The 14718-nt window shown below is 39.6% G+C and overlaps 1 protein-coding gene across 1 annotated transcript in view; it reads left to right on the forward strand.

The window, feature by feature from the left end:
- The window catches only part of LOC127629610 (cytoplasmic dynein 2 heavy chain 1), a 143137-nt gene that overhangs the window by 28873 nt on the left and 99546 nt on the right, over window positions 1-14718 (forward strand). Inside the window, 11 exon segments of the mRNA XM_052106733.1 lie at window positions 1710-1837; window positions 1965-2080; window positions 3750-3877; window positions 4081-4230; window positions 5189-5394; window positions 8098-8253; window positions 8389-8503; window positions 10763-10933; window positions 11271-11653; window positions 11958-12090; window positions 14610-14718. The exon segment at window positions 14610-14718 is cut by the window's right edge and continues 9 nt beyond it. Coding sequence (XP_051962693.1) covers window positions 1710-1837; window positions 1965-2080; window positions 3750-3877; window positions 4081-4230; window positions 5189-5394; window positions 8098-8253; window positions 8389-8503; window positions 10763-10933; window positions 11271-11653; window positions 11958-12090; window positions 14610-14718 — 1795 coding nt within the window.

A 14718-nucleotide genomic window follows, 5' to 3' on the forward strand; every position in this document is an offset into this window, starting at 1 on the left:
CCTGGTACCTGACCTACTTTTATTTTGGTAGCGAGCCAAGCTGATACTAAATGTGATGTCAAAACTGTGCAGATCACTGATTGGTCAGAGAGAATCGTCACTACCAGCGTCACTGGATTTCCATCACGCGACATCAACCCGCTAGTTTTAAAGTTAGCTACGGCGATAGCAGTATCATTTGTTCACGTGACTTTCGAATTGTAAAAAAAAAATGGCTGTGCGCAAAACCACGCCTTGGTCCATAAACGAGGTGCGGACGGTCCACTCGTTAGCGACGAACAAAATGAAAAAGTCTTTCAGGAAGTGTCTCAGCTCTTGGCCGCACACGGCAACCATCGGACCTCCCAACAGTGAAGGGAAAAGTTAAAAAACACGTAAAAGTGACTACAGAACCATCAAAGAAAAGTGGAAGTGGTTCGACCAAATGGATGCTATCTAGACCGGCAAGCAATGGGACGAAGAGCGCCCTGGACGCAGCCATGATGGAGGATGGTACGTTTTGTTACGTTAACTCTATACTCGGCTTGAAAGCTTCACTTTATTTAGTTGAGCAGCTACTGGAAGCTTCTAAAACAACCAATTTAACCTGTTACACTTGTGTAAAATCACCTTGAAACAACTGCTTTATGCAGCACAATGAGCTAGCAGCTAACAGCTAGCGGTCGTGTTATTGTTTATGATCAGTAAAGTTTGTGCCGTGTTTAAGATGATGTCACGGCAGTAGAGGCGGCACAACTATAACGATCAGCCTATAATCCCGCCCACGTTGAGGCGGCACTAAACTGTGGTGTGGAGTGGTGGTGGTGTAGTGGTCTAAGCACATAACTGGTAATCTGGTAATCAGAAGGTTGCTGGTTAGATCCCCACAGCCAACACCATTGTGTACTTGAGTAAGACACTTAACTCCAGGTTGCTCCGGGGATTGTCCCTGTAATAAGTGCACTGTAAGTCGCTTTGGATAAAAGCATCTGCCAAATGCATAAATGTGAATGTAAACTGCAAGCTCAGAAAAGTATAGCAAATAGAGTCGAGACAAACTGTAACGTGCAGTGGAAAAGTGCCATATAATAAATTATTTTTGTAATGCTATAATAAAGTGAAATTTGACATTTTTTTCAGTTAGTGATGACGTGATTGGGAACAAAACAAAAGCAGTTTTTCTGAGCCACCTTATTTACACCCAGAGATATATGTAATGTCAACTCAGAAAAATAAGAAATCAAGTAAAAGTACTTTTTTTTGTGTGTGATTATTCAGCAGTTTCAGAGTCTCAGAATTTATCATAATCTATATCATTAAAATGTGAGATTTTTGATGTACAATGATACCAAACACTTTACCCTCTTTGTTGTTGTTGTTTTTTTTTTTAGTTATTAGCATTTAATTTTGGGTTTACCACTGAAACGGGACATCTTTAAAAACACCTTCAGAGATTAAAGGGTTAATGTATTTTAAATAAAAAAAATCATGTAAAAATGAAATTCACTCAAACAATGAACTTAAAGTCAAAAGTGTGGTGTCAAAAAAGTGGTGGAACCACCCAGAAACAGTAATAAATAAATAAATAAAAGATTATTGATCATAGAAATGTTGTCATAAGTCGTTTTGATAATCTTTTATTATTATTTCTTTAACAAATAAGCAGCATAAAACTATGATTCATATTTGACAGTCCTTTGTGCACCAAATCAAAGTGTGTGTCTTTGTAGGATTGGGTGGTGCTGGGACAGGTGGATGTGGACGTTCTGGTGGAGAAACACCTCCATAGTGTTCAGGACTGGGAGAGGAACTTCAAAGCTCTCAAAGCCAAAGGAAAAGAGGCCGAACGGTTGCCAAGGTCAAACACACACATGCACTAAAGAGAGTCTGGTGTGAATGCGTGCATGTGTTGCTGATATTCGTGTCAGTGTATTGTGTGTTCCAGAGGTTATGCTGTGTTAATTAATGTTTGTGTGTGTGTGCAGCACAGAGAAGATAGACTGTATCACAGTGAACTGTGAGCCCGTTAGAGCAGCAGTTGATGACCTCATCCAGAGGTTGTTTGATGCTCTGCTGACGTCCCTCAGGAGATCCATCCAAGGTGAGATGTCATTCTCTACAGCTCTCATTGTGCCCAGAACTAAACCTTAAACGTAAGGGGTGTATTATTCAGTGGCACAATATTTGAATTACAAAAATAAAGATGTTTTTTGGAATTTCCAAAAACAAAAGGAGAAAGTGAAAGTAGAGATTTATAGTAAAAAAAGGACTTGAATATGAATCTGTGTCTCACACACAGCTATCATATCGCTTCTAAAGACATGGATTGTTTCTATGCTGCCTTTATGTGCTTTTTGATTATGTGCCACATCCACCCCGCACCCATCTTCCGTTGCTCATCCAATCAGACCAGAGCCATGACATTTTACAATAAATGACTGGTCACTCTATAACTGTGTTTCTTCAATACAAGAGGTATTCTGACCTACAAAATGAGCTACATCAACACTCAAATGGAGGAAAATGGTTTGAAAGTTTTTTTTCTTTCATCTGCTGAACACAAACACTGATTCTTAGAGGAATATCTCCGCTCTGAAAGGTCCATACAATGGAAGTTAATAGGGTCTAAAACTTTGAAGCTCAAAAAGCACATAAAGGCAGCATAGAAACAGTCCACACGACTCCAGTGGTTTAATCCATGTCTTCAGAAGCGATATGATGTCATATTTAAGTCCTTTTTTACTATAAATCTCCACTTTCACTTTCTCCTTTTGTTTTTGGAAATTCGCATTCTTCGTACATATGGCCATCTACTGGGTACGGAGGAGAATTTATAGTAAAAAAGGACTTAAATATGAATCTGTTTCTCACCCACACCTATCAAATCACTTCAGAAGACGTGGATTAAACCACTGGAGTCATATGAGTTACTTTTATGCTGCCTTTATTTGCTTTTTGGAACTTCAAAGTTCACTTGCATTGTACCTACAGAGCTGAGATATTCTTCTAAAAATCTTAGTTTGAGTTCAGCAGAAGAAAGAAAGTCATACATGTCTGGGATTGCATGAGGGTGATTAAGGGTGCTTTAAATATTGGGGTCGTCGTCGTCCCCTATCCCCTCTGGAATCTACGCCCCTGATGTGAACACAAACCAGCACTGGCAGCGGGAGGGGGAGGAAACGAGCTTGGGTTTGGTCCAAGCAATTGAACTAAGTTTGAAAGAACCCTAATGATGAGAAGTGTCATTATTGGTTGAACTATCCCTTTAAACTACATTCAAATAATTATGAAAGTCGTTCAAGTTTGATTGATATATTTTCATGCATATATGAATGTTCGTGAACTCCTAATCTGTTATGAATTGTATAGACCTAATGTTTGAAATGAAAGTCGTGTTTTTTGTTTATCAGATTATGATAAAGGTGAACAATCAGGCCATTTGCTGTCAGTTTTCCTGTAATGTAAAATAATAGTATTCACTTTTTTTTTAAATATATATCAGAGAAGGTGTGTCGTCCTATTTCTTCTCTGTTGCATGAGAAATGCCGGATGTTCAGGTTATCTGATGGTGCCACACTGACACCTGCTGGTCATAATCTGTACTGCGTGCATTATTCAATCATTTAGTTATGCACTATACCTCCTGAAGGGATGTTCAGGTTATAAGATGTTGTCACACTGACACCTGGTGGTCATAATCTGTACTGCGTGCACTCCATCATTTAGTTATGCACTATACCTCCCTTTCTGTCTCTGTGTAAACTACACAGGTCACATTCAGGTGATCGATTCTTTTGTGTCTGGTGCGATGGAGATGCTGTCCTTGCGCCCTGAAAGCATTGATGAGATTGGAGAGGCCAATGCCAAACACAGCCAATTAAATGCCCAGAAACCAGAGGTACATCACTAGCAAAATCAATGTGGCACTTTTTGCCAATTTTGAGAGTAATTGTGGGACCACAACCTGTAAAGATAAGGATGGACTTTTGACAATGGCACGATTGACCAATCGGAAACAAGTATTCTGTAATAATGTGTGACACATTAGTGTTGCATTCATGTGTAAATGTTGTATTGATGTTATCTTGATGTTGTGTGTAGATATTACCTCAGTTCCAGCAGGTGGAGGAGAAGAACAGACTCTTGCGGTCTGTAGCGGGTGGAGGTGTGGACACCATCAGCTCCCTCAGAGCCAAATGGGACAAATTTGAGTTAATGATGGAGAGTCATCAACTCATGATAAAAGAACAGGTGAACACATTTCACAGATACACATTAACAAACACACAGTATATGCAACAGAATTGGGCAGACTTCCTTTCAATGAATGATTTGTTATTTGAATGCCATTGGCCAATTTTAATTGATTTGGAATTCAAATAAATTAAACACAGTGACACAAAATATATATTTTTTTCCCAGCACAATTTTTGGAACAAAACCTAATTATATCATGAGTTTTGGCTAATTATGCATATTTAATTGTTTTAAACTGATTAAACAAATGTTTCTAAGTTTTTTACTGTGAAAACAGTGAACACAGCCTTTATAAAGTTCAGTGAGTGAGTCATTAATTAACTCTTTAATTAAATGAAAATTAACTCATCATTTATCCCAGATGTGTACGACTTTCTTTCTTCTGCAGAACACAATTTAAGATTTCTAGAAGGATATCTCAGCTCTGTCGGTTCATACAATGCATGTGAATAGTGACCAGAACTTTGAAGCTCAAAAAAGCATATAAAGGCAGCATAAAAGATATCCAAAATTGAAGTGTCATTTGGTTTTGGGTGAGAACAGACCAAAATATAACCTCTTTTTCATTATGATTGGTAATCTTGACATCAGCAGTCTCCTTGGCGATCATAATTTTATGCTGTATTACACTTCCTAGCACCATCTAGCGCTCTGCGCATATGTCAAGCTCTTGGAATTTTAATCGAGCTTAAAATCATGGTTGTGCCTAGAGACTGCAGTAACAAGATTTACAGTGAAAAAGAGTTACATTTTGGTCTTTTCTCACCCACAGCTATCATATCGCTTCTGAAGACATGGATTAAACCACTGGAGGCATATGGATTACTTTTATGCTGCATTTATGTGCTTTTTGGACCTTCAAATTTCTGGTCACCATTCACTTGCATTGTATGGACCGACAGAGCTTTTGCCTGTGAAAGCAGTGTTCAATGTCAGGTGTGTCTCTCCTCAGGTGGAGGTGATGAAAGGGAACGTTGAGTCTCGGGTTCAGGTGTACCTGCAGGATCTGCAGAAGTTCAGAGCTCGCTGGGACCAGCTCAAACCTGGACATGACATCATCGAGTCAGGTGACCACGAGACACTACAGCGCTGTGTGCAGAACATCAGAGACAGAAGGGCGGAGTTCGACGAGCTGGAGACCACGCGCAAAAAACTCATGTGTGTGAATTGATTTTTACGATTTTTTCCAACAAAGCTGTCATAAATAGAGCGGTGCCTGTATTATGTAAGGGATAACAGCCAGTTAATAGAGTCAGCTGGTATAGGGTGATCAATACTACCCTAATGGGGTTTATTTTGCGATAACAATCGACTGACTGTATATTATCCCACTTATTGCACAGCTATTAACCAACCAAATAAATAAATGTCAATGAAATGTTGATTTTAGTAGAAATGATTGTATTAGCTTATTTGTAGAGATTGCAGAATGATACGACAAGTAGGATGTGTCTTATCTGATGTGCGGGTGTTACTTGGACATGCCAGACCTCTAGATGGCGCCATTGAGCAATAATACATTATCTTAGAAAACTGTATTATAAATATTAGATTTGGGTAAGGATAGTTGACATGACACATTAAACGGTGTCAGTTGCGTATGTTAAACAACATCTATTATTTACAGTGAGGAAAATAAGTATTTGAACACCCTGCTATTTTGCAAGTTCTCCCACTTGGAAATCATGGAGGGGTCTGAAATTGTCATCGTAGGTGCATGTCCACTGTGAGAGACATAATCTAAAAAAAAAAATCCAGAAATCACAATGTATGATTTTTTAACTATTTATTTGTATGATACAGCTGCAAATAAGTATTTGAACACCTGTCTATCAGCTAGAATTCTGACCCTCAAAGACCTGTTAGTCTGCCTTTAAAATGTCCACCTCCACTCCATTTATTATCCTAAATTAGATGCACCTGTTTGAGGCCGTTAGCTGCATAAAGACACCTGTCCACCCCATACAATCAGTAAGAATCCAACTACTAACATGGCCAAGACCAAAGAGCTGTCCAAAGACACTAGAGACAAAATTGTACACCTCCACAAGGCTGGAAAGGGCTACGGGGAAATTGCCAAGCAGCTTTGTGAAAAAAGTTCCACTGTTGGAGCAATCATTAGAAAATGGAAGAAGCTAAACATGACTGTCAATCTCCCTCGGACTGGGGCTCCATGCAAGATCTCACCTCGTGGGGTCTCAATGATCCTAAGAAAGATCCTGAGAAATCAGCCCAGAACTACACGGGAGGAGCTGGTCAATGACCTGAAAAGAGCTGGGACCACCGTTTCCAAGGTTACTGTTGGTAATACACTAAGACATCATGGTTTGAAATCATGCATGGCACGGAAGGTTCCCCTGCTTAAACCAGCACATGTCAAGGCCCGTCTTAAGTTGGCCAATGACCATTTGGATGATCCAGAGGAGTCATGGGAGAAAGTCATGTGGTCAGATGAGACCAAAATAGAACTTTTTGGTCATAATTCCACTAACCGTGTTTGGAGGAACAAGAATGATGAGTACCATCCCAAGAACACCATCCCTACTGTGAAGCATGGGGGTGGTAGCATCATGCTTTGGGGGTGTTTTTCTGCACATGGGACAGGGCTGACTGCACTGTATTAAGGAGAGGATGACTGGGGCCATGTATTGCGAGATTTTGGGGAACAACCTCCTTCCCTCAGTTAGAGCATTGAAGATGGGTCGAGGCTGGGTCTTCCAACATGACAATGACCCGAAGCACACAGCCAGGATAACCAAGGAGTGGCTCTGTAAGAAGCATATCAAGGTTCTGGCATGGCCTAGCCAGTCTCCAGACCTAAACCCAATAGAGAATCTTTGGAGGGAGCTCAAACTCCGTGTTTCTCAGTGACAGCCCAGAAACCTGACTGATCTAGAGAAGATCTGTGTGGAGGAGTGGGCCAATATCCCTCCTGCAGTGTGTGCAAACCTGGTGAAAAACTACAGGAAACGTTTGACCTCTGTAATTGCAAACAAAGGCTACTGTACCAAATATTAACATTGATTTTCTCAGGTGTTCAAATACTTATTTGCAGCTGTATCATACAAATAAATAGTTAAAGAATCATACATTGTGATTTCTGGATTTTTTTTTTAGATTATGTCTCTCACAGTGGACATGCACCTACGATGACAATTTCAGACCCCTCCATGATTTCTAAGTGGGAGAACTTGCAAAATAGCAGGGTGTTCAAATACTTATTTTCCTCACTGTATTTCAATTGTCTTGCTATAATGCATTACTTTTTATATTCTTGTAATCGGATTACAGTTACATTTAAAAGAAAAGTAATTACTTTTAAGTACATTACTTGAGCTAAAGCAGTGGTTCTCAACATTTTTTTGATGAACGCCCCTCTACTCCATTCCCGTGCTTCTCACTGATTCTTGTAAAACTGTGAGTTGAAGAGTTCGAGCTTTAAGAGCTGCTCTGTCCTTTGAGCCGTGTCATCTACAGATGGCTATGGCTAATGCCATACAGGTGCATTAGCCGAGGTTGTGACTCCGCTTGTGTGTCTGACGCTGCTAAACCAGATACTTCAGATGCGTCGCTACACTACAAAATCAGATGAACCGTGGTACAAATGCGTACCAATCCGTATAATTGAGAACCAACTGATATACTCCAAGTCTATGTAAATGTTTTAATGCAAAGAGGAACTTGACTATAGATTTGATGATTATGACTGATAAACGCCCCCCATTTGTAACTTAATGCCCCCCTCTCTACTAATTTGCTCTCAGCGCCCCCTGTTATCCTTTGAACGCCCCCTGGTACCACCCCGGTACATTATATATTTATATCTCACATTGTGTGTAATTGTGTTTGTGTGTGTTTTAGGGAGGATTGTGATCACTTTAATCTGAATCGTCCGGATGTGTCTTTGGCGATGGACACACTGAGAGATCTGCAGGAATGTTCTGAGATGTGGGAACTTTTCGAGAAGTTTCAGCAGGGACTTGATGAAAATGCTGAGCAGGACTGGATTTCCTTCAGGTCAGAACTCAGTCATCAGACTCTCAAAAACTGAGGAATTTCTACAACTTTTTAATGGAATTTCTGAAAACGTTTGTATTGAGCAGAACTGAGCAATACCCTTTACATTGGTGTATGTGTGTGTTTTCCCTGCAGGAGTAAGACTCACATGTTTGAAGAGTTTTTGTTTGCGTGGCATGACAGACTGAGGAAGCTTGAGCAACATACCAGCATGACTGTCAAACTGCAGAAGGAAGTGGACAAATATAAGGTGCCACTCAGAGCCATTTCTGTGCTGATGGTGGATTATTTATTTATGTTATTAATTTATATGGTTTATTTCTTGTTGTTTGTTGCATTCTGTTGTACATGTTGTGGGGATCTATGTATCTGTCTATCTGCCTGTCTGTCTATCTATCTGTCTGCCTGTCTGTCTATCTCTCTGTCTGCCTGTCTGTCTGTCTGTCATCCGTCTATCTGTCTGTCTGTCTGTCTATCTGTCTGTCTATCTGTCTGTCTGTCTGTCTATCTCTCTGTCTGTCTGTCTGTCATCCGTCTATCTGTCTGTCTATTTCTCTATCTGCCTGTCTGTTTATCTTTCTGTCTGTTTCTCTATCTGCCTGTCTGTCTATCTATCTGTCTATCTCTCTGTCTGCCTGTCTGTAATCCATCTGTCCGTCTGTCTATCTATCTGTTTTTCTATCTGTCTGTCTGTCATCCGTCTATCTGTCTGTCTATCTCTGTCTGCCTGTCTGTCTGTCTGTCTGTCTGTCTATCTATCTCTCTGTCTGTGTATCTGTCTATCTATCTATCTATCTGTCTGTCATTGGTCTATCTGTCTGTCTGTCTGTCTGTCTATCTATCTATCTATCTGTCTGTCATTGGTCTATCTGTCTGTCTGTCTGTCTATCTATCTCTCTGTCTGTGTATCTGTCTATCTATCTATCTATCTGTCTGTCATTGGTCTATCTGTCTGTCTGTCTGTCTGTCTATCTATCTATCTATCTATCTATCTATCTATCTATCTATCTGTCTGTCTGTCATTGGTCTATCTGTCTGTCTATCTGTCTGTCTATCTATCTGTCTGTCTATCTGTCTGTCTGTCTGTCTGTCTGTCTGTCTGTCTGTCTGTCATTGGTCTATCTGTCTGTCTGTCTCTCTCTCTGTCTGTCTGTTTGTCTTTCTGTCTGTCTAGTGACGGTTTATCTGACTATCTAGCTGTCTTGCTGTAATGTTTGTATAACCATCAAACATCAACATTTTTAAAGTATTTTAAACTTTCAGACAAAGCTTTTCCAAGACAACATCAAAGTTTATCTTGACAAACTTCTAGTTTTAAAGAGTTACCTAAAAATAGAAACGCTATTAATTTGACTACATTTTTCAGTAGCATGGCAGTAGCTCAGTAGTGTAACCTTTTTAGGTTACAAATGTCGTGGAAAATCACGATGAATCTCTCTAAGTTGTAAGAAAACTCTCGGAGTCTTGAGTTCCAGATGCCAAAGTTGTAGTTTATTGAACACCAACAAACATGAGACCGGTCAGCTGTCCGTTCTGACCCATTAAATATTGGTGGAAAATCCCCCACCTGTCTATTTTTAAAAAAAACATACATCAGCTGGTAATTGGTAATTTGGACATATGTCATAGTTCATGGTAAGAACACTTCAACCTGGAAACATTTGTGTAAGAGACAAACAGCCTCGTCCTCACCATATACCTTTTACTTTTCACCCACATTTCAGCGAACCCTTATAATGAGGCGGCCTTGTTTGTTCCTTCACGTTATCATTTGATTAATGAAAGAAAATACAAGCTCCAAAGATATTTAACTCATTAAGGCAAAACACCATGCAAGAGACATATCATATAAGAGATATCTAAGAAATACATCAAGGATATATGTCAGAATGCTGCTAATTAACAGAAATGCATGCTGTTTTTGAAGGTTTTTAAAGGGGTTTTAAGGTATACACCTGTTATTCAAGGATATCAACCATTCTCTGTGTTCTCTGCAGCATCAACACTTTTAGTAACCTCATATGCTCTCTCCTGGGTCACAGAAAGGCCTGAAAACTCATATAAGTATTTTGATATATAAAAACATACTAGAATATTGAAAAATATACTATACAAACTTCATTATATCTATTTTAAGTTAAAAGTTCATCAGTGTTTTCCTCAAGTAGCGCTGAGACATCTGATTCATTTTACTGAACTGCAATGAATCGATTCATTTGACTCATCACTCATGAATGTCCATGCACAGAAGTCCATGCACTGTATTATTAATATTAAATCATATTTAAAAGCGGCTGTTTATAGTGTATATTCAGTTCAAGTTTGGATATTTTTTGTTGTTTTATTAGTTGAATTCAATCTGAATTTATGTACCTTATTAAAGTTATTTAACAAGTTTAATACCGTAACCCTTATTGAAATCCTCATTGTTTTTTTCACAAATAAAAACTGTCATTTAAAAAAATAGTCAGTTATATCATTGATATGTGTGTGTGTGTTTGTGTTTTAGGCTGTGGTTCCAGTGTTAAAGTATGTGCGTGGTGAGCATCTCTCCCAAGAACATTGGCTGGATCTTTTCCGCCTCATCTGTCTGCCCAGAGGAACTACTCTAGAGACACTGCAGTTTAGAGACCTGCTGAAAGTGTCCGACAACATTATAGACAAAGCCCTGGAACTCAAGGTACACAAACATGCACTTTTACCTTGCTGTCTAAATGGGACCTCTATAGACAATACACTTCTTTGTATCTAAGCTAGATAACGGGATAAATCCCCGGAGATCAATCAGTAATGTTGAAAAATGTCAATACATAATGATTCCAATAAGTTTGCAATGAAGCCATCAACACATGGCATTGTTAGAATTGCATATAGACATTATTCATTGCTTATAAACCTTGGAGAACCCCTTGTTTTGTTTTGCTAGCATCTGGAGATTAGTAATTAGGTCCACAAAAGTATAGCCAGGCAATATATTTTTTCTCGCCCCATCTCTGTCTCCATCTCTGCACGATTAGGACCTGAACAGTCGTGCTCAGGCGGAGGTCACCATCCGTGAGGCGCTGCGGGAGGTGGAATTGTGGGGCGCTGGGGCATGTTTCACCCTGACAGACTACACGGACAGTCAGGGCGGCTCTCTACGGCTCATCAAGGACTGGAGGGACATGGTGAATCAGGTGGGCGATAACCGCTGCCTTCTGCAGTCGCTCAAAGACTCGCCCTATTACCTGCGCTTCCAGGATAAAGTGTCACTGTGGGAAACACGACTGGCCGACCTCGACGAATACCTTCAGAATCTCAACACCATCCAGAGGAAGTGGGTCTACCTTGAGCCCATATTTGGGCGTGGGGCGTTGCCACGGGAACAGGCCCGCTTTCAGAGGGTCGATCAGGATTTCAGGTGAGTTGAGAGGGAGGGTATGGTGGAATTGGTGTAAAAATAGTATTTTGATGATTACATTTGAAAATTAGAAAAATTACAATTCTCAGTAGATCTTCAGTAGATATTTTTCTATTTTTACTTCAAATGTGTTCAGCAGAAGAAAGTCATAAACTAAATATTATAGTCATAAAAATAAAATAAATATACGTGGTATTTAATACAAAATATAAAATATTTTGCTAAAAATAGTGTTATTATGTGTGTGTGTGTGTGTGTGTGTGTGTGTGTGTGTGTGTGTGTGTGTGTGTGTGTGTGTGTGTAGGGCTATACTGTCTGATGTTCAACGTGACAGCAGGGTGACGTCTCTTACAACTCGAGCAGGAATCAGAAACTCTCTCGTCACCATTTTGGATCAGTTACAGCGTTGCCAGAAATCCCTGAATGAATTCCTAGAGGTACTGAAACCGTCTGACTAACACACATACACAACCTGAAGAAACATGCATACAGAAGTAGAAGCATGAATATTACCTGCAGAAAGATGTTTACAGCAGTAGATTCATGCATTCTACTTGCAGAAACATGCATACAGGATTCAAAACATGCATAATATTTGCAGAAACATGCATACTACCAACAGAAAAATGCATACAGCACTAGAAACATGCATACTACATGCAGAAACATGCATACAGCATTCTAAACATGCATAATCACTACAGAAACATGCATACAGCAATAGAAACATGCATATTACATGCAGAAACATGCATACAGCAATAGAAACATGCATAATCACTACAGAAACATGCATACAGCAATAGAAACATGCATACTACATGCAGAAACATGCATACAGCATTCTAAACATGCATAATCACTACAGAAACATGCATACAGCAATAGAAACATGCATATTACATGCAGAAACATGCATACAGCAATAGAAACATGCATAATCACTACAGAAACATGCATACAGCAATAGAAACATGCATACTACATGCAGAAACATGCATACAGCATTCTAAACATGCATGATATGTGCATTATCATGCATACTACCTGCAGAAACTTGCATACTACCCACAGAAAAATGCATACAGCTCTAGAAACATGCATAATCACTACAGAAACATGCATACAGCACTAGAAACATGCATACTACATGCAGAAGCATGCATTCTACCTGCAGAAACATGCATACAGCTCTAGAAACATGCATACAGGTCTAGAAACATGCATACTACCTGCAGAAACATGCATACAGCTCTAGAAACATGCATACTACATGCAGAAGCATGCATTCTACCTGCAGAAACATGCGTACAGCTCTAGAAACATGCATACAGGTCTAGAAACATGCATACTACCTGCAGAAACATGCATACAGCTCTAGAAACATGCATACTACCCACAGAAAAATGCATACAGCTCTAGAAACATGCATAATCACTACAGAAACATGCATTCTACCTGCAGAAGCATGCATTCTACCTGCAGAAACATGCATACAGCTCTAGAAACATGCATACAGGTCTAGAAACATGCATACTACCTGCAGAAACATGCATACAGCTCTAGAAACATCCATACTACCTGCAGAAACATGCATACAGCTCTAGAAACATGCATACTACCCACAGAAAAATGCATACAGCTCTAGAAACATGCATAATCACTACAGAAACATGCATTCTACCTGCAGAAGCATGCATTCTACCTGCAGAAACATGCATACAGCTCTAGAAACATCCATACTACCTGCAGAAACATGCATACTACCCACAGAAAAATGCATACAGCTCTAGAAACATGCATAATCACTACAGAAACATGCATACAGCAGTAGAAACATGCATACTACATGCAGAAGCATGCATTCTACCTGCAGAAACATGCATACAGCTCTAGAAACATGCATACAGGTCTAGAAACATGCATACTACCTGCAGAAACATGCATACAGCTCTAGAAACATCCATACTACCTGCAGAAACATGCATACAGCTCTAGAAACATCCATACTACCTGCAGAAACATGCATACAGCTCTAGAAACATGCATACTACCCACAGAAAAATGCATACAGCTCTAGAAACATGCATAATCACTACAGAAACATGCATTCTACCTGCAGAAGCATGCATTCTACCTGCAGAAACATGCATACAGCTCTAGAAACATCCATACTACCTGCAGAAACATGCATACTACCCACAGAAAAATGCATACAGCTCTAGAAACATGCATAATCACTACAGAAACATGCATACAGCAGTAGAAACATGCATACTACATGCAGAAGCATGCATTCTACCTGCAGAAACATGCATACAGCAGTAGAAACATGCATACTACATGCAGAAGCATGCATTCTACCTGCAGAAACATGCATACAGCTCTAGAAACATGCATAATCACTACAGAAACATGCATACAGCAGTAGAAACATGCATACTACATGCAGAAGCATGCATTCTACCTGCAGAAACATGCATACAGCTCTAGAAACATGCATACAGGTCTAGAAACATGCATACTACCTGCAGCAACATGCATACAGCTCTAGAAACATGCATACTACATGCAGAAACATGCATACAGGTCTAGAAACATGCATACTACCTGCAGCAACATGCATACAGCTCTAGAAACATGCATACTACATGCAGAAACATCCATTCTACCTGCAGAAACATGCATACAGCTCTAGAAACATGCATAATGCTGGCAGAATGATTCACACCACCACCAGAAACAGTCATACTACCTGCAGAAATCACATATATACTTGAATATTTGTAATCAAATAAAAACACACACATAAATTAGTGTTAAAAACATCAGTTTCTTTGTATAATGTGTGTCTCTGCCAGTCACCGTACACTTTTATCCTGTTAATGGAACAAATTGTTTCAGAAAGGAAGATTTCATTATTTAATGACATTTTCATGAGGTTTAACCATTGCAGGAGAAGCGTTCTGCCTTTCCTCGCTTTTACTTCATTGGAGACGATGATCTACTGGAGATTCTCGGACAAGCTACAAACCCCACTGTCATACACACACACCTGAAGAAAC

This window comes from Xyrauchen texanus, chromosome 36 (assembly GCF_025860055.1).
Source record: "Xyrauchen texanus isolate HMW12.3.18 chromosome 36, RBS_HiC_50CHRs, whole genome shotgun sequence".
Lineage (NCBI taxonomy): Eukaryota > Metazoa > Chordata > Actinopteri > Cypriniformes > Catostomidae > Xyrauchen > Xyrauchen texanus.